The sequence below is a fragment of the Malus sylvestris genome, chromosome 10 (assembly GCF_916048215.2).
Source record: "Malus sylvestris chromosome 10, drMalSylv7.2, whole genome shotgun sequence".
NCBI classification, from domain to species: Eukaryota; Viridiplantae; Streptophyta; class Magnoliopsida; order Rosales; family Rosaceae; genus Malus; species Malus sylvestris.
This window is the reverse complement of record NC_062269.1, coordinates 31,476,626-31,497,611: the sequence shown is the minus strand read 5'-3', so window position 1 is coordinate 31,497,611 and position 20,986 is coordinate 31,476,626. Positions and strand designations below refer to the sequence as shown.

Sequence of the window (20,986 nt, the reverse complement as noted above, 5' to 3'; positions counted from 1 at the left end):
TATGCATAAAATGAACTTGGAGCCATTCCTACCGTAATCCGTCATCGATGATTCCTACTACACACTAACATCTCATAAAGACAGACAAGTAAATATATATTCTTGTTCCTTGGTGCAAAGTTTGTTGCTGGGTTTCTTAGTCGCCTGGTGTTTTAACCCTCCCAGAACTAGATCATATCAGAACTTAACTAGAGCATTGGTAAACTGCAACACTGCACCATTTATTCAGAAAATACAAATTGGTATTTAAGCTTTCAGAGTGCGTGCACGGTGTGAGAAAGGACATACGCTCAACCATAACCGAACTGAACTGAACTTGAACTTGAACTTTAAAATGAACGAGGTTAAACCTACGATTCCCAAGATCCAAACCATCTTTTAAAACTTCAACTGAAGCAGGGTAAACTGCGACGGAAAAGATGGAAATACTGAAAGGAATAGATGATTAAAACAACAAAGTTCCTCAGACTTGTCAAGCCCTCCAAGCTCCATCCACGGATCTTTTCCTGTGCTATTGGTTAATGCAATGGACGGGTAACGCGTGGCCTCACAGGTGTCTTTGAAGGACTTACCCTACAGGGTTACGATATATGCAAGATATTAGAACATCGAATCATTTGAATAATTATGATAAACCTCATGGGATCAGAGACCACACCTGATGGGTTGTGTTCCCAACACCATTCCACTGCAATTCAGCGCAAGTATAGCACTTTCTGCCTGTTCATCGAAACAAGAGAGTAAGCCAATAGAGCTTCCATGACAAAGATCCTTTGTGTTGGGGAATTACAGTAAAAAATTATGAGGAAACTCTAAAGTCGAATGATCACATTGAAAAAGAATGGAACGGCGCACGAGTGTCCAAACTAAAAGAACTGTGACAGAGGTGTCAAGTCCAGCACCATAAAAACACATTGTGACGACATAAAGGATATAGCTCATATCATTCCAAAACAAACTAATGTGCAGAGTTCCACTTTACTTGGAACAATACTTCCGAGTTTAAAAACAAATATCTGTGTACATCTTTACCCGAAATGAGACTATTGACTGAAGGTATGACATATAGATTCCTATAGAATTCATCCTAACTGATGGTATGACAAAAACCTCCGTAGAAGGAACAGGAGCTTTTCTCAGAGAAACAATTCAGACGTTTGCTACATGTATCTTCATTAGTTATGCAGATAACACGGTAGGATCAGTATTCCTAAATTCAAAGCTATATACCAAAGTGTATGCAGTAGAGCCTAGGAAAACTTTCAAAAAGTAAAAGCTAAAATCAAATATAAAAACTAAAAAGAAAACCCTTAAATATAATAGTAAGTGATACTTTCACCCCAAAGGGACCTTCCCAATGCACGAATACAAAAGCTGCTCATGAAGTTACCTTTGGAATGCAATAAACATTTCCCATGTCATTTATTTTTGATACATTTGGGCACACAAAAACATAGTGACATCAAAAACACTCAGCCAACCTCAGAAATAGACCGGACCAGCAAAGAGTCATTTAATACAGATTTTTAAAGTGTGTGCGTGTGTGACCAGATATCAATTTTCCACACGGTTTGTAATGAAAACAAATGCAAATGGGAATTCTTATAAATCATCCCCAAAGATCAAACATAGTAGATTCAGCATAAAGTTCAATTAAGGGCTAACCAAAATAAACACATCTTAACAAAACTTTGACTCTAGTCTTGATCCATTTTAATGTTGCAAGCTTACCATTGCAAATTCAACAAAAGCTATACGAGTTGAATGCACATGATCCCCCAAAAGCCTCAAACGAGTAACCTAAAAGTTTCAAGAAAATATCAACCTGAAGTCAGACTATAATAACAAACACCATTCACCGAGAATTAATAAATAAATAACTTATGAATAACATGCTTTGGAACTCTTCCTACCTCACCGCAAGCTGTTTCAAAGAAATTCTTGACTTCAGCTTGAGCTACCTGCACACATACAGAAATTACCGAGGATTCAAGTCACTTCAACTTCTACCTTGCATTGTCTGGGACACAAGGATGCACTGAGGAAACCAAAAATTTCATTCTGGTAAAACAGCAAAATTGTATACCTTCTTATCGATATTTGTACAATATACAGTCCTGCTACACATTTCCCGTTCATCTTCTGACTGCAAATGACAACATAAAATTCTTATGAAGCAAAAATCTTGAGAGTGAAACCTTAACAAAACATTAGTGCACGCATCACTCAAAGGATAAAGCCAATTTTTTTAAAGAGTTGTTCATACCCTGGGGAGGAATGTAGGATTCACAGGAAGGATGGCAGTTTTTGAGGGTAAGACCCTAACAGGATAGTACCCTAGCATTGTACCACCAAGGCTCAAAGCTGCTCTCGCACCATCTGTTAGCAAAACTACAATGTAACATGCAATACAGGCATCATAAGGTTTTACAGGCAGAACAAGAGAAAATCTTACACTCATCAGCAAACTCCACAAAGGCAAAACGGAGCACTGAATGCGGATCGCCACAAATTCGGCAGTCAACAACCTTCAAATAAAAAGATTACAACAAAAATTTAGGTCAGCCATCTAAGGTATTAACCATTAAGTAAGAAGCAACCACATAATTAGAACCTAATATCCTTGCAAAAGACGTGAATTCCATATTTGACAATAATAATAATGCTTAACGTGCCTTTCAATTTTCAATGCTTATGGCATATATAACAGTTCCTAATTGCAAAGACTTTAGGAAAAACGTTAAGCCTTCATGAAGCAAGCCATATGGCATACACTTTCTTATGTTTCTCCCAGATCATATAACATGAATAATGTACAACATAACACAAAAGAAAATGTACGGGGAAGTTAGAAAACTCATAAATCTTGAGTTGGGGATGGAAACAAGACACATGCAGAATCACAGGAGAACGTTTCATTTTATCGTTGTTTTCATGTAACCCCCCTTGCTTAAGAATCCCTTCAAAGTCTATAAATTTAACATAATCGTCAAGTCTTCATATTTGAGCTACGTCAAACCAAATAAATCTCTACAGTTTAATTTTGAACACAAGTGAAAAAACTGCACGAAAGTGATTAGTGAGTGTTGTATAAACACTGGATGACAAAAATTAATTTTTATTTCCAACACATAGTGTTTTACAGTATAAGTCTCCCATGGTATCTGCTGCAGACAGAGCCACAGCATACGCACATCTAATTATAGGTGTTTCATAGCCCAAATCTTCCATACATAGCATGAACTAATTCTATTGGCAATCCAAAGTGTGTGAAAACATAAAAAAAAAATTCACAATCTCAATAAATCCCATCATTAACAGCAGAGATCCATCATGACCTCATAATAAAACATAATAAGCACAACCTCGATCAGCCCAAACCACTTTCATTTCAGCACAAGAATTATAAAAAAGACGAGATTGAACAGAGGACATATTTGAAATTATATGATCACAAAGGCTTCACAAAATGTTACAAGTTTATTTGACCTTGGAAAAAGTGGAAAAGCATAAATGATTTAGTATCATGTTAAATGAATCTACAAGATTAATATCTCCATTCAGAAGAAGCCTTTTTGTCCCAGTTTATATAGAAAGCTGTCTCTGAGAAACTGATATTGAACTGGAAAATGAAAGCAAACAACTTTATATACTTTTCTCCTGCATAACATTTGTTTTAAAAACTTAGAAGCTTTATGTGACTCAAATCCTGATGGCACCAATTTGTCCTGCAAATTTCATCCACTCATAGACTGCATAAAGGGAACATGGTCACTATGTACAGCCCCTATCTTCTTCCAGTGCCCTTCACATCGTTAATGTAAGTGAAATGAGCAGGAAATCGGAATGTGTTAGTGGGTTAAGCATAACAAGATTCATTCACATTAATTTAACCCTGGATGGACAGACCACACTGAGACAATTTCAAAAACTTAACAACGAGTCTAAAAGAGAAAAATACAGGGACTAAACTGGAACATTCAAGACAGCAGAGGCAAAAGTATAGAAAGTAATTTTCAGTCAGCCCTTATGGTGCATTATCTCGTTGATGCCCCATAGAAGTTTCAATGTTAAAATACATTGGCGACACTCTGAAATGTAAAATGGCAATGGCATTTACCAACACTAATACAATACTTGTCACGTGATCTCAGTCCTTACTGTTTAGAAAGAAATGATTGTTGTAACTTGTAGTGGCAGAGAAAATGAATATCTTCATTTCAGGGAAAAGTAGAAGATAGGTTATCTTATGAAGGAAAAAAGCATGTTATGGAATTCATGCTCTTTAAGTTGAACCACAGAATTCTAGAGAAAGCAAAGAAATAAAAACAGAAGCCTCCAGCTTTGAATTTACAAATTTATTGAAATAACCACTCTTTGTAAAATCAGAAGGCATAAACTGGAATCCGGGAAAGCGATGCAACTTACTTGTCCGCAACTACTAAATATGGCAGCAAGACGCTCTTCAGTAACCTAAACAAGAAAATGAGAGTTGTTATAACAGCTATTTGTTTGAAACTAGAAAGGAACAGAAAACTCAATCCAGGAATCAAGATCTTATAATTCACTTACTTGCTGATCAATATCAGAAACATATACTGTTCGCCTAATACTATTTTCTCTCTCAGCTCTGTAAGCTCTCCCACTAAGTCTTCTCTTCCCCTGATTAAAGTTATTTGTTCTCTGGGAAACACAAAAAGTACAAATTATTATAACCAAATATAATGAAGGAAAATAGTAATTACATGTGTAGCATTATCGCAAGCAACTTCCTAGTTCCTAGAGAAACTGTCAATGTTTGTTTTGCAGAAACTAAGTCGTTTCAAAGGTCTCAGTCGATAAGAATTCCAAGAATTAATCAGTATGCTGACAAGACTAAAAATCACGGTCACGATGACAATAACAGTAATGATCACGATGAGAGTTTCTCATCATGCTTGAACAAATGCACCAAGCAGAACTCCATGTCGAATGACAAAAGTGATTGCTATACATATCCCAAAAGACTTTGCTAACCGAGCGTGCAGCTGATTTTCCAACGCAAACACACAGCCCGTACAAAAAACAGAACATAAACTAAAAATCAAGAAGGGCAAACAAATACATAGAATTCGTATACTCCCAACACGTAAAAGTAAAAACTCGAACACGAGATCATGAATTCAAATCCAATTCAAATTATAACAATTAGAGAGAAAGAAAAAAAGAAAAAACCCCATTTAGTTCAAATCCAATATACAATCATACGAAAAACAAAATATAAAAACAACCCATTATTCAAATTACACAAAAACAAAACAAAAGGAGATCAAAGAGAATGATCAGTACCCTTCGACTGTTGGCCTGATTACCATTGGCTGAGAGCTTATTGTTATTGATAGCCAAAGAGTTTTCAAAAGTGGAATGGTGCTGGTGAGAATAAGATGAAGGGAAGAACTCTTTGGCTAAAGGGTTGAGCTTGGTGAACATATCCACCAGCTTCTGCACATCGAATTCTGATTTGGATTCAGGCATGGGTTTTGGCATTGAATCCAAGTTGGAGTTTTTGGCAGAGGCTGCCTCCCCGGAAATCTCAGCAACCGCAGCCATAGAATCAAAACCCACCACAGAGATTTATATAAAAAATAAAATAAAAATAAAAAATAAAAAATAAAAAACAGCTACTACAATAAAAAAGATTGAAAATTTATAAGAATTAAATGAAAAAATGAAACTTTATTTGTTGCTTTTGTGCTCTGTGTATGTAGTTGTCCCTCTGCAAATGAGGGTTTATTAGAGCCTTGAGATTTTAGAGCGTAATTGAACAAAAATAACAAAAACGAAAAAAGATTGAAAATTTATTGGAAATTATGAGAATTGAGAAAGAATAAAATGGTTGGAAGAGGAATATGAATATTGGGTTTAGTGGACAATGATCAGGGAGCTGAGGTGGTGATGGAGATGGAGGTGTTGGAAGGAGGAAACAGTTAGCTTTTGGGTTTGGCTTCTTTTGCTAATGCTTTTAACCCTTTCCTCTCTCCTTATGTGGGTTTTTTATTTTGGTTTTTGGGTTTGGTACTTCGGCTTTGGGTTTCACAGAGAGAGAGGGGAGAGAAGAGTGTGAGTATTAAAATGTATGGGGACGTTAAAAATGGCAAGGAAGGCAAAAGCTAACGAAAGATGACTTAAGCAAATAATAAGCTTTTTGTTTCTCTCTCTTCCACTCTGCCTCTGCCTTTCTCTCTGCTAAGTGTAACAGATACATGTCATTCACAACTATCCCTTGAGGATTTTTTTTTTTTTTTTGTTGTTGTAAAGAATTGGATAATACTATAACTCGTTTTTTTGAAATGTCTAACTGTTAGACCATCTCCAACATTTGAATTAAAATTTAAAGTTTAGGTTTTAAACTAACTCAATTATTCTTCAATGGTTTGGCTTAAAATAAATTTTGAGTTAAAACTTAGAATTTGGGCAAATTTAACCCGACCGGGGTTAAGTGGAGGTTGCAGCAAGGCGACGAACCTAACACATGAAATGTGCGACTGCTGATAGGAAATGGGGCATGTCCCTGACGAGAATGTCGACCACCCAAAACGTGCCCAAGGGCTCTTTTTCAATCCGACGATTTTAATTATTGAACCGTTGGTTGACCAACGATCCAGATTCAAACCTATTTAATTTAGATTTAAATACATTAAATTCAGCGGCTGTAATCCAAAATAATCAAATTCAAGGATAAAAAAAATATCTAACGGTCCCAAATTAAATCCAACAACTAAAACAATTAAAAAATTATTTAAATCTAAAGTCGATTAAAAACTCTATAAATACATGTTTCGTGGGGTTGGTTTAGTAAATTTTCAAATTTTATCGGAATCTAAATATAAGTTAAAATGTTCATAAAAAATTTATTTGACAATCCATAGCAATTTTATTTCAAAAACAATTATTGAAAAAGAAAAATTATTTCTAGGTTAAAAATTTTAGATTTTAACTTAAGGGTTGGAGATGGTTTCAGTAACAGTAAAAAATTAAATGTATTTTTTATAGCTTGGTTTAGGATGGTTGAGTAGAAAAGTGTTCGATTTCTTTGCAACTGAGTTTGAAGTCTTTTCTTTTCAAGTTAGAATAATTTAAGATATATTGTTTTGTTAAAATCAAGTTCATTTTAGTATTGTTATGTTTGGGAGTATAATTTCATTGTTAATGTGTATAACTTTCTACTTTATGTCTTCTCCAAAGTTGTTGTGCCACAAAGAACAGGTTCGTATTGCCTTTAGGCAATGTGGTTGGTTTGGAGTGTTTTGATCGTAAGGTTTAGTTTGGAATTAAAGAGTACGGACCATGTGGGGGAATTTTATGCCAGTCAGTTTGAGTTTCTTTGGGTATTATACTCCAATGGAATACATGCTAATCAATTAATTAATGGACTGTTTGGTCTTTTTAAATCCCTCATGATGGTCAAAATTTCATTTTTGTAGACTGAATTGTATGTCATGACAATGAATGACAATGATATCTTCTTAATGTTAGAGTTCTTCTATTTTCTTAATCCAATATTTGAGTTTAAAATTATGGCATTTTATGAGATTGTTGTGAAATTAAGCTAAACTTGCATTAGAATATTTTGAGTTGCATCTGGTGGCACATGTTTTGGGCGATACCTTTATGCCAAATCCATTAGTATATATATTTGTTTGCATTCCATTCCCATTGCAGGTGAATTTGGGAGAAGGGGACACTCAAACAATCAAATCGAACAACCAATTAGAAAACAAGTTCAAAGAAGAAAAGCCTTCTCAGTTTTAGATCAGAAGCCCTTTCTCTGTCCAAAACTTTTCCAGGCTTTGGACTAGAACCCTTTCATCCCAAAAAGCTTTCAAACTTGGATTAGCTCTGCTACTTCGTCAGTGGTATCGATTTATTAGCCTCATGAAGAATCGCTTTTAGGCACTCTCTTTTCCTCAAAGAAACAAACTTGCAGGAGGCCAATCCGATGGCCTTGTTTGTAATCCGGTCACACATTGGTTGACGGGTTGATCACTACAACTTTATTTGCTTATGTATTTACTTATTTGTATATTTCCAATTCAGTTTACACATATTTTATTTGGTGCAAGTTGTGTTTTCTTTGTTTATGTTCAACTGTTTTACTTATGAAGCCTTTCAATTGAATATAATCAGTTTAGATTCAATCCCACTTAAAGTTGAGCCACTCCCACTTAATGACATAAACTTTTAGTTAGAAGTCAATTAAGCGCATGCAATCTTCATCACTCAAATTCCTCTACTAGCAGTAGCTAGTAGTGGCACGGTCGTAATCTCCAATTTCATATAACAACAACAAAGCCTTTTTCCACTAAGTGGGATCGGCTATATGAATCCTAGAACATCATTGTACTCAGTTCTGTGTCATGTCCTCCGTTAAATCCAAGTACTCTAAGTCTTTAGAGTCTCTTCCAAAGTCTTCCTAGGTCTTCCTCTACCTACCCCTTCGGCTCTAGACCTATGTCTCGTAGTTGCATCTTCTAACCGGAGTGTCAGTAGGCCTTCGTTGCACATGTCCAAACCATCGTAACCGATTTTCTCTCATCTTTCCTTTAATTTCGGCTACTCCTACTTTACCTTGGATATCCTTATTCCTAATCTTATCATTTCTTGTGTGCCCACACATCCAACGAAGCATCCTCATCTCTACTACACCCATTTTATGTACATGTTAATATTTCACCGCCCAACATTCCATGCCATACAGCATCGCCAGTCTTATTGTCGTCCTATAAAATTTTCCCTTGAGTTTCAGTAGCATACGACGATCACACAACACACCAGATGCACTCTTCCACTTCATCCATCTAACTTGTATTCCATGGTTGAGGTCTCCATCTAATTATCCGTTCTTTTGCAACATAGATCCTAGGTAGCGAAAGCGGTCGCTCTTTGGTACTTCCTGGTCTCCGATGCTCACCCTTAACTCATTTGGCCCTCCATTTGCACTAAACTTGCACTCCATATATTCTGTCTTTGATCGACTTAGGCAAAGACCTTTAGATTCCAACACTTCTCTCCAAAGGTTAAGCTTCGCATTTACCCCTTCCCGAGTTTCATTTATCTATACTATATCGTCTGCAAAAATACACCAAGGAATATCATCTTGAATATGTCCCATTTACTCATCCAAGATGATATTCCTTGGTGTATGCTTTTCGTAGACGATATAGTGAAGTTAGGGGGTGAACATAAGCTAATTCTAAATGGTTGAGGAATTAGTTTTGAGTTAAATTTAATGAATCAGCTTATTGCATTCTCCTTCTCATCTCACTTTTTTCTTCTAGTCAGTAGTCATTAAATTGAATAAATCATAACAGAATCAACAAACATAATTAAGAAGTGCAAAAGATAAGGTGGACCGTATAGAAATCATTCCTCTAATTTAAAGCAATGATTTGAGGCATTACCATTGCAATCTAATGATATCTTTCTCTATTTGTAGAATCTCAAGTTTAATTCACCTTACATGGTGAGTTTGATACCTAAATATGAATGACACACTCTTAGGCTTAGCCTGAAGCTCGACTTAAGAGAAGCCGAAGCTTTACTATTAGGTACGGAGGGAGGTGAGGCCTAAGGGCACGCCCCGTCTCACTTTGTTTCTCACCTACTCATGTTTAAACCTTGTTGAGTTGCTTATATTTTGTTAGCATGCTTGAGCAATTGTTGATTATTGATTGTTAATAAGAAAATGAGAGAATAGGGATATAAGATTAGTTATTTTGTAACTAATTTTTGTTAAAAAAAAAAAAAAAAAAACTTAGCTTTATGTATCACAAAAATGAGCTTAAATTTTTTAAGGTTCCCTCTTAGTTAGTTTTCTAGCTTGCCCCATGCTATTATGAGTATATTTCATATCACATTCGCACATAAAATATGTTTTGTATTTGGCTCATCATCAATTTAATGAAATAGCTAACATCATATTACTTGAATTCATAAACTGATACGATTCCAAAAATTCATAGTGCAATATGAAAAAGTGGGACTATTTCATTTACTTTGAAAATCACTCCAACCAATAGAGTACGAAATGTAATTGGCCTACAAACTTTTATCACAAAAACTATGACCCTTGGAAGAAAATTTCCCAATGTGATGCCAAATTTGTGAAGTCCATGGTCCCAAGCCACCAACCGCCCACAGTTTACATTACCATCATTTGGTAAAACAAATAAAAATGAGTGCAGATGTACGAAACTTCATATTTTTTGTTCTGTATAATTGGAGAGCTGCCGAAATTCTTAAAATAGAACTGCTGACCACGAGAATCACCTTTCTGTCTTGTTTCTGCAATGGGGTTAACATTTTCTGTATTTCTTAATTCTTACGGCTTATTATTTTATCATAATTGGTAGGCTTGTTGCTTGTTTTGTATGATTAGCATGGTCCAGTGGTGATTGTTTTTCCATGGGAGAAACACTTCAGCACTGTGTTTGGACTTTGAAACAAATAAAGCCAAAACTAAGTGTTACGTGCAAATTGTTGTTAAATACTATATAAGTTGAATTTGTAACAACTGGCAGACATTTGTGGTTATTTTTATTTTTATAGAAAGTAATTTTCACACTTTTTTTTTCCTGACACGTCTCTGTTATTTTCAGTATTTGGATTGAATCAAACGAAAATTAATTAAAAATAAAAATAAATAGCAATGTGTAGAAAGAGAAATTTTTTTTAAAGAGGTTAAATTAAATTAATAGTCTTCGTGGTGATAGATTAATCAGAAGATAGCCCATTGGTGAAAAATTCATTTTAAACGATCGTGCTGAAGTCCGTTATGATTCAAGAACAAAATTGACATTTCCGTCAACTCTCTGTTAACCCAAAATTAACACTTTCCACCCTTGTCACACTTATTCTTGTTCCCGTTACAAAACTCAGTATGATATTAAACCGTTTACGGTCTCAACAACCAATCGATTCATGCGTACAAGTAGCAGCAAGTAAGATCTCACTTTCAGTCCTATATCAATGAAAGAGCACCCAAATTTGACATCTATAAAATCTATTTTCCGGTGTTACGAAAAGTAGTCCGATTTCCTCATGAAAGTTTGGTGGTAAAGCGATTTCAAATGAAATATGTGTGCATATGCCAACAAGTATGGATGTACAGAAGGAATGCTAGTGTTCTTGAGTGAAATCAAAGTCTACGAAGAAGCAAAAGAAAGAACTTGCCTAAGCCCAAGGATGAAATTTCATCTTGATGGAAGAAATTATTCCCCCTGCTTTCTGTTTCTGGCTTGAGTTAACTTTTTGACAGTGGCAAGCAGGTTTTTAAAGGTTGAGTTCAACACAACACAAATTTTATGTTATCGGATAGATAACGGAAATATTAAGTTTGAGCTTGAATTTTAAGGGACTTCACTACGAAGGTTTAAAATTAATTTTTTTCATCACGGGAGCTATCTTCTAGAGGTCGCACTTGGTGCGATGGCAAGTGTCTTCGCCCATGAGCGGTAGGTCTCGGGTTCGAGACTTGGGAGCAGCCTCTCCATAAAATGGGGGTAAGGCTAGCCGACATTCACCTCTCCCAGACCCTGCGTAAAGCGGGAGCCTTGTGCACTGTGTACGACCTTTACCTTTATCACGGGAGCTATCTTCTGATTACCTGTGTTGTGTTAATGGAGAGTTGACGGAAATGTTAATTTTAGGATTGAATCCTAACGGACTATACCACGAGGATTTAAACTAATTTTTTTCACACAGAAGCTATCTTCTGATTACCTTATTTCTACGTGGACCATTAATCCAATTTATCCTTTAAAAAAAGGGAACTTTAACGAAAAGCACCTGGTACTGTTCACTTTAACGAAAAACCACATTTTTACACTAAAAAGTCAATCCTGGTACTATTCACTTTACCTTTTATTTTGTCCTTATCATTAAAACTCAAAATTTTCAAGCCATTTTCATTAGTTTTCCTTTAAAAAAATGTTCTGAAGATGGACTTCAATATGAATGCCAACCAACCCAGCAATAAGAGAGAATCAGATTAGGAAGGGAGTAGAGGGATGAGGCCCGAAATTACAGAAAAGGGACAACTAGGTCTTTTTGGTAAACGGGCCCACTAGGTTTTTTGGTAAGCGGACCCACTAGGTCTACTGGTTTTGGTAAACGGGCTCACTAGGTCTACTGGCATGAGATTATTTGTTACTCACCCTTATATTGGCATATTCCTCTGTATATTTTCTTAAAAAAAAAAATTATATATTCCTTTTCGTATGATTAATGGCATCTGAAGCTTCTGCATGCACTTGAATGTTGTATATATTTTCATATTTTCAAACTTTGACAATTAACATTGTGATAGTCTAGACTAGTATTTATAGCCTAAAGTAATTAATTTTGTAAAATGCTAAAAGCATAGCATTGCTACTGCGAAGGTTTTGGTTTGAGGCTAAAAGATTAGCAAGTTCCCCTGGTTTGTATTAGCAAAGGTTGGCAAGATATAATCTCTTTATATACTATAAACTAGGTATATTACAAGATGATTTCAATTTTGATTGATATATTTTTTGCAGAGATTATCTTTAAATATGTCACAAAAAATATCAAAGTGATTGCAAGATGTGAAAGAAAAAAGATGTAAAATGGAAGGTCGAACAGGATAGATAACTCATAACAAAATCATCGTAATTAAATTGAACAAAAGTGTCGTGCCATGAATTCGTAGCTCAAACAGAAAAGATTCCCTCTTGTGTAGTTGTATATATAAAAGTAATTTGTTGGATTGCTTCCTCAGTTCCACAGTCCACGAGATGACTCTGCAGAAATAGATGGCCTGACCCAATCAAAAGAGTGTAAGCAGGGTTGCCAGCCATAGAGACAAAATGGTAGGTATTAGGGAAAGTTGTCTTAATACATAGCCCAATCAAATCCTTTCCTGTGAAGTATAGCTAATTCCATCTCAATAACGTGGAGTTCAATCCGTTCAGATCCATTTCACACGAGTCAATGGACTCAATACAAGTCAACAATTTCACAATATTATATTGATTGACCATTGACGCATGCAATGCATTTAAATAGGGTAATGCTAGGGGTGTGCTATCCACACATCCCATTTTACTTCTCACACACTCCTTGATAATTTATGTTCGTTGACCTTCTTCAATTCATTCGATCCGACGAATGAAAATTAATAAGGTGTGTGAGAAGTAAAATGAGGTGTGTGGATATCACACCCCTAATGCTATCTACGCAATTTATTTTTATTTTTCACAATTTGTTCTTAATTTTATGGATCGTCTGAATTAAAAAAGATTGATAATAAAAAAACTAATAAAAATGTGTAAAAAGTAAAAATGGGTAAGTAATAGCAGTATCTTTAAACATTCCAATGTGCTTGACTGTCTTTTGGCCTTTTGCTTTCTACACTACTATTCTATCAACTTCTTCCTTCTATATATACCCCCAACTGGTTTTCCTTCAAGTCCAAGTCTTCCACAGAATCTTCATTTTCCCAGGAAAATCTTCCCTGTTTCCAGCAAAAGAAAATCAGTTCTGCTAAAAAAAAAAAAAAACTCATGGGGAGGACTGGATTGTTTGATCTTGAAAGGAACTTTGCCTTCCATGGAGCATATCACAACAACCCAATTAACATTTTCATACATACTTTCTTGGTGTGGCCATTGTTCTTCACTTCTGTTCTTCTTTTCCACTTCACACCTTCCCTCTACAGTTTCCCAGTTCATGGCCTCGAATTAAATTTGGGGTTTGTTTTCACGTTGGCGTATTGTTTGTATTACATCAAATTGGACAAGAAAGCTGGGTCCTTGGCAGCTTTGATCTGTATTCTCTGCTGGGTTGGAGCCAGTGTTCTTGGCAGTGAGCTAGGGTTTTCTAAGTCGTGGAAGGTTGTTCTGGGTGGTCAGTTCTGCAGTTGGGCTGGACAGGTCATAGGCCACGGGATATTTGAAAAGAGAGCCCCTTCAAACAACTTTCTTCAAGGACTTCTAATGGGGCCGTACTTTGTGTTGCTGGAGCTACTTCACTCAACTTTTGGGTATGAACCCTATCCAGGGTTTCATAAAAGTGTTACGGCAAAGATTGAAGCTGATATCAAAGATTGGAAGGCCAAGAACCAAAAGAAAGTCTCCTAATTAATTTAGGTGGTCTGAGATATATGAATGTACTAATAATACTATTAGGTTATTATTTATCTAAATTCTGTCAACTCGATCTCTATAGTTTCGTCCAATCAATTTTATGAACTTATATAATTGTACGAGAAAATTTTTCTGTTGTGACCGTCACAAGATTCTTTGTGACAACTAGCTTATATGAAAGTTTCAGTTTTTTAAGGTTTTGCCAGATATTGTCTGGTTTCTTGGGATGTTTGCTTTGCTTTTCAGATTATTTCTAATGGTCTAGCAAGTTGATTAGTTAATGAAACTTGCACAAAGGAATCTTGTGTTGTTTATTGTTCAAGGCAATGACGAAGTATTATGCTTTTATGCTTATTAAAAGACTGAAAACAAGATGACTAAATCATACAAGTATGACCTTTGTGGAGCAGTTTAAGTTGGACTGGTTTGATTGGATGATAATATTTTTATTATTTGATTCTATTTGAGCATATTGTCACATCTTAGATCTTGACCTTGGATCTAAATAAATTATTTGGATGAATGATGCTATAAGTTGATGACACACGAACGAAACAAGATAATGAAAATAATAGCAAGAGCTAATTACATTTTCTACCTCCAAATTTAAAGTGATATTTAAAATGAGTCATGAATTTTTAATTTTCTTATATTGCACCACGCAATTTTAAAATTGTATTTGATCTACACATTCCGTCTCTTTGAATAACTGATTCTCCATTAAATTAATGATTTTTTTTTTGTCAATGTGTTGTAAATGTAACTTACACATTAACCCATATAACCCCAATAATAATAATAATAAAGTTGAAAGTTATGGGGACATGTGCTGTCACCACCACATTTGCTTCGTTTAGCACAGAAGCTATTGGTTTGCATTGTGTGCATCTAGCTAGTTGGGCTGCACTAGCAAAATTACTTCTTGACAAATGTATTAGGTCTATGAGTTTTAGCCTTTATTAAAGAAAAGAAAACAAATTGGAAGCAAGTGCTACTGAACTATAAAACACACCGACCAGTCTTAAAGTGGTACGCTAAGGTTATCTTCAAAAGAAAACTAATGAAAAATGTTTGAAAACTTTAAGTTTTAACGATAAAGACAAAATAAAGGGTAAAGTGAATAGTATTAGAATTGACTTTTTAGTGTAAAAATATAGTTTTTCGTTAAAGTAAACAGTACCAAGAACTTTTCGTTAAAATTTCCTATCTTCAATGGTGCTGGGACGAAAACACGGTAAGAGCTACAGTCCGTGTGAGTTTTGTGTTTTCTATATATTAACCCCAACCTAGCCCATGCACATATTTTAAACTTTCCCTTTGTGGGGCAAGACAATTCAGATTTTATCTTTATATCTTGAGATGGAGGATGACAATTGGATTAACAAACCATGAGATGGAGAAGGAGAATGAGCACTTGAACCACTTTAGTATATTCCGATCAATGTTTACTAAAACTTCCTTAAACCTTAAGAGGAGAAATTAGGTTTTCATTCCTGATTTTCGATTTCATTGATTGAAATCTTATTCTTTTTTAATTGGAGTAGGTTCTCATCCCTCTTTTTGCTACTTGATTGATTAAAACTTTATTTCTTTTCAAATTTTGATTAAGTGTCACATCCCGGCCCAGGTCCCCATTACATCTCGGGCTCGACTCTGCCGTAGCTTGATATTGTCCGTTTTGGGCCACGACCACGCCCTCATAGTTTTGTTTCTAGGAACTCACACGAGAACTGCCCAGTAGGTCACCCATCATGGGATTGCTTTCGCGCGAACTCGCTTGATTTCGGAGTTCCAATGGAATCCTAAGCCAAAAAGCCTCGTACTAGGTAGAGATGAGAATATACATATAAGGCTTACAAGATCCACTCCCTTGGGTGATGTGGGATGTTACAATCCACCTCCCTTAGGGGTCCGACGTCCTCGTCACCACACTTTTGGCCAGGGATTAGCTCTGATACCAAATTGTTACATCCCGACCAGGGCCCCCACCACATCCCGAGTTCAACTCCACCGTAGCACGATATTGTTCGCTTTGGACCTCGACCACACCTTCACGGTTTTGTTTCTAGGAACTTACACGAGAACTTCCCAGTGGGTCACCCATCATGGGATTGCTCTCACGTGAACTTGCTTAATTTTGAAGTTCCGATGGAACCCGAAACCAGTAAGCTCTCAAAAGGTCTCGTGATAGGTACATATGAGAATATACATGTAAGGATTACATGATCCACTCTCCTGGACGATGTGTGATGTTACATTAAGGTTCTTAGGTTTTAATAAACATAATTAATTGTTTTAATAATAAAATATTTTTTTATTTCTATTAGAAACGTTACATTTAATATATTTATATTTATGGCTAATTTTTTATTATATATTTTTATTTTTAGTTTGTACCCATTTGTAATTTACAATCCTTTTTTTTTTCAATTTGTACCAATTTTATTTTCAACTTTAATTCGTACCCATATTTTAATTTCTTTTTGTGCCCATATATTTTAAACTTTTATTTGTATTTGTACCCATATTTTTTAAATTTATTTGTACCCATTTTTAATTTGCTAATTATATGTATTTATTTTTACATTTTAAAATATATCAGTAGTTATTTTATAAAAGATGTTAATAATTATGTGGGTACATTATTTTTTTTTGCTATAATTTTGTGAAGAAGAATATTACTCTATTATTGATTTTTAAATATTTATTATATTTTTAAAATATTATTTGAATTTGGTTAAATTTCATAATTTGAGAGACATTAAATGCATAAATGCATGAATTAAATATCTTAAATGATGCTAAGGACATCAATCAAAATATTTAAACAAACAAGATTTCAATTTAACAATTAAGTTAATAAGGGACCGAAACCAAAATGACCATTTTTTTAATCTTAAATGCACCCATTCTTAAGTATACCAATTTGTTATATGTATAATGTACCCTTTTTTGTGACAAATTGTCCCTAATTTTATAATTTTATTATTTTTAAATGAGTGATTTGACGAAAATGCTCATAGAGGCAAGAATTTTGACTCCTGTTGACCATCGGTTAGAGGGACGCAAGCGGAATTGAATTTGGAGCTAAAACGAAGATTTTACGGAACTCAGAACGATAAGGGCATTTTGGGTAATTTCATAATTGGAGATATTTCTACATTTTTGGACCACACTTGCTCTAATACGTGGCAAGATTCCCCATTTTTTTTGAGGGTTTCCTTTTCTGTCCCGTGATATCTCTCTTTCACTCTCTATTTTCTTCTTCTTTTTCCATTTTCACTCACCTTTACTCATTCTCCTCCTCTTTTGCCAAGACATACACACCCACACCTCTACACTTGCAACCACAATAATCATTCATTGTAATCCTTGTGAGCCATTGGACCTAGAAATAGGAGAAAACTACCTTGAAAACCTCCCCGCAGTGCACAATACCATCATTGTGCGTCACTCTTCTATGGCGAATTCTGACCATTTCCGGCCAAGGTAAGTCTTGAAATTGGTCTCTATCATTGTAGATCATGTCTAGGTTCATGATTGGTAAGTTTTTCGGTGGTTTTGGTGGTGTAGGAGCTTGGAAAACACTAAGGAAGGTCATTGTTCATTTTGGAAATTTCTAATCCGTGGTCGTTTGGCCACTTTCTAACCATTTTTCTGGCCAACTCCGATCTCCATTAAGCCTCTTAAGGTATTAATCTCTTCTCTACATTTCTAAGTTCAAATTGGTTTTTGAATCATCAAGTTTGGTTAAGTATTGAACTAGAAATAGTTATGAAAGTTGGGAAGAAATTTTCAGATTTCTGGAAATTTTGGCCGTGACCATTTAACCATCTTTAGGCCATTTTTTTGACTAACACCGACATAAACTCGGTTCCAATTTGGTATGGACTTGTTCTCTACATTTCTAGCTTTAATATGGCTCTTGAATCATTGAATTGGATTGAGAATCGAGCTAGAAATTAGCTCTGGAAGTTGGGATGAAATTGCTTAGATTCTGGAAAACTTGGACCCGTGGCCATTTGGCCACTTTCAGACCATTTCCCCGATCAACTCCAGCAACTACTCGACTTCAAACTGGTACAAAAATGTTCCCCACATTTCTAGCTTCTAGTTGGCTTTTGAATCATTGAATTAGGTTGAAAATTGAGCTTGAAATGAGCTCCTAAAATTAGGGGAAAAACACAAAATAAAATCTGGAAAACTCATTTATACGTTAATACATTATACATAATTACATAATGGTTTTTTGTTGATGCACAAAATCAGTGGGGACTTTGGTATAACAGAAAGTGTCAAGTTTGTGAACTTCGCTAGATTGCTCCGGTCACTAGTGTGGATAAGTATACAAATGGATAGAGACAGAGAAGCAAACACAAGATGTACGTGGTTCACCCAGATTGATTACGTCCACGGAGTAAAGGAGTTCTCATTAATTATGAAGGGTTTACATAAGTACATAGGTTCAAACTCCCCTTTAGTGAATACTAGTGAATGATTTAGTACAAGTGACATTAGGAAATATTGTGAGAAAATGATCTCTATTTATAGAACAAAGTTTCTAGTTTCATTATGACATTGACACGTGTCGTGTTATGATTGGCTTCTGATGTTGACACGTGTCACACTATGATTGGCTTCTGATGTTGACACGTGTCGCGCTATGATTGGCTTCCTGGTTGGAGGGAAACTTTTCTGGGTCCTTGACGATATAACGTTGACCAGTGCTCAATAGATTCGGGATTGGTCAAGTATGGTACAAACAATGCTCCCCTAAGTTTCAGAGTGAGGGAAGCTCATCGATTGGGGACTTGCAATATCCAAGCCATTGAGTAATCACGAAACTTCTAAGTACCGAAGTGTGGTATCATTTTCACTTGCCTTATCTGTCTCATATGTAGATGTGACATATTCTTTGGAAGTACTTTTCCTCCATCCAGGGTGGTATCTTTAACCGATGAAGATGCACAAGGTAATGTATCAATTTCACTTGAAGCTTACTTGTAGTTTCAGGCTTGGTCAAATGCGATACAAACCTTATAGTAGGAGTCCCTAAGTCGCCAAGTTAGGAGATTTGTCGAAAGAGGTAACAGATAAGGTAAGTAAGCAGACTTCCAAGCAAGCAATTTGGATTGGAGGTTCGACTTCGGCTTCCGGTTGATTGTTCTCATTCTCTTTGTGTCATAAACAGCAACAAGGATAAGGAGAAGCAAATAGAAAAGAGATGATATGAGATACTTTTGCTTTTGAAGAAGTAACTTTCCACAGGCTTATTCTTGAACTGGGCTGGAGGGATTTTTGGTTTCCTCCAGAGTATAAGGCCGACTCAAGAATTTGAAGGTTGAAACAAGTCCATCAAATCTAGAGTACGTTCGACCTTGATGATATAGGATACTTTTGCTGTTGACAAAGTAGTGGATGTATCGGCATGTGTTCTGTTACGCTTGTCTCCACATGCTTCCTTGTATCATTCTCACTTGCCCTATCTGTTCCTCAGGCAGATGTGGTATCTTCTCTAGAAGCATAAGATGTTGAAGATGAGTACTCGAGAGCAATGCCAGGTAAGTAATCAGGCAAGGGGTTCCAGGCAGTCAGTTTCTGACTGGAAGCTTGATTCCAAGTGCTGACTGATTGCTCTCTTTCTCCTTGTCTTGCAGGTAAGAACAAGGCCAAAGGAAAAGACAGGGACAAAGTATGATATGGGATACTCTTGCTTTTAACCTTGATGATATGAGATACTCTTGCTTTGGTGTGGCTTGTTTGCAGAGGTATTATTGGGGGGAAAAGAAACTGAGTATTTCGGGAGACTCTGCTGAGAGTGCCCTCTCGGATGTGAAGAAAAGTTGAGCATTTTTTTTTGTATTTGCAGGTCTGCCTGGCTGTGGAGGATAAATGTCGACATATATAGGAATTGTCCCAACAGCGGGTGGTAAAGCTGTTCCTTTACCATTCTCGGTCATAGTAATGTAGTGGGAGCTGCAAGATTCACGTGTTTTAACTTTGTCAGAGCACTTTGAAAAAATGGTCTGTGGTATCTGGAAAGCTGATGTCGCGTGTAAACATTACAGACAAGCTTTATCCAAGGAAATCTAGCTTTCGAAGTTCAGAGAACGGTGCCTATTCGGTTTTCGAACAGGATATGGCTCTCGAGATTCGAAGAACGGTGCCTCTTTGATTTTTGAGAAAGCAATCCTATTGGGAGTCTAGCTCTTGAGATTCGGAGAGCGGTGCCTCTTTGATTTTTGAGCAAGTAATCCTGTTGGGAGTTTGGCTTTCGAGATTCAGATAGCGGTGCCTCTTCGATTTTTGAGCAAGTAATCATGTGGGGAGTCTGGCTTTCGAGATTTGGAGAGATATGCCTCTTCGATTTTTGAGCAAGCAATCTTGTTGGGAGTGTTTTCTGGAATGTGAGTAAAGGTTGGGCATTTTTGCCATTCTGCCTTACCACGGAGCACAGAGGTTAACACATATAGGGACTTTTCAGTTATCAAGTAGTGGTGCTGTTCCTTTACCCTTGTGGGTAATAGTAGGGTAGCTGGACTTTCAAAATTTATTTGTCTAAACTTTGTCAGAGATATTTGGCAAAGTTATCTGTGGTACCCGAGAAGCTGATGTTGCGTCTTCGGAATCTAGAGAGTGGTGCCTCTTCGGAATCCGGAGAGTGGTGCCTATTCGATTTTTGAACCAATAACCCTGTTGCCCTTTCTTTTATAAGGGCACCAATTATGTGCAAGAAGTACATTCAGAGAGTTATTGCTTGTAGGAATTTTCCCCTTACTTCAGAGATTTATTACACCTCATTTCTCCTTCATCATTTCTGAGAATGTATGGCCCATCCGACG

At 36.0% G+C, this 20,986-nt stretch overlaps 2 protein-coding genes across 2 annotated transcripts; one reads left to right on the top strand and one right to left on the bottom strand.

The window, feature by feature from the left end:
- Positions 1-200: 200 nt before the first annotated feature.
- LOC126586233 (polyadenylate-binding protein-interacting protein 9-like) lies at positions 201-6,112 on the bottom strand. Its single transcript, XM_050251012.1, has 10 exons — positions 5,329-6,112; positions 4,573-4,683; positions 4,429-4,473; positions 2,456-2,528; positions 2,267-2,379; positions 2,087-2,146; positions 1,914-1,961; positions 1,732-1,800; positions 659-720; positions 201-573 (listed from the first exon to the last, which is right to left on the bottom strand). The coding sequence occupies exons 1-10, from the start codon at positions 5,587-5,589 to the stop codon at positions 519-521; spliced, it is 897 nt and encodes a 298-aa protein (XP_050106969.1). The 5' UTR covers positions 5,590-6,112; the 3' UTR covers positions 201-518.
- A 7,288-nt stretch (positions 6,113-13,400) lies between these two features.
- LOC126586234 (2-hydroxy-palmitic acid dioxygenase mpo1-like) lies at positions 13,401-14,339 on the top strand. Its single transcript, XM_050251013.1, has one exon. The coding sequence runs from the start codon at positions 13,563-13,565 to the stop codon at positions 14,136-14,138; it is 576 nt and encodes a 191-aa protein (XP_050106970.1). The 5' UTR covers positions 13,401-13,562; the 3' UTR covers positions 14,139-14,339.
- The last annotated feature ends 6,647 nt before the right edge of the window (positions 14,340-20,986 follow it).

Coding starts and splice junctions, on each gene's coding strand:
- LOC126586233 (XM_050251012.1), bottom strand. CDS start 5,589: ATGGCTGCGGTTGCTGAGATTTCCGGGGAGGCAGCCTCTGCCAAAAAC. Junction 2,529..4,428: donor TATTTAGTAGTTGCGGACAA/GTAAGTTGCATC, acceptor TTTTATTTGAAG/GTTGTTGACTGCCGAATTTG. Junction 2,147..2,266: donor ATCCTACATTCCTCCCCAGG/GTATGAACAACT, acceptor TGTCATTTGCAG/TCAGAAGATGAACGGGAAAT.
- LOC126586234 (XM_050251013.1), top strand. CDS start 13,563: ATGGGGAGGACTGGATTGTTTGATCTTGAAAGGAACTTTGCCTTCCAT.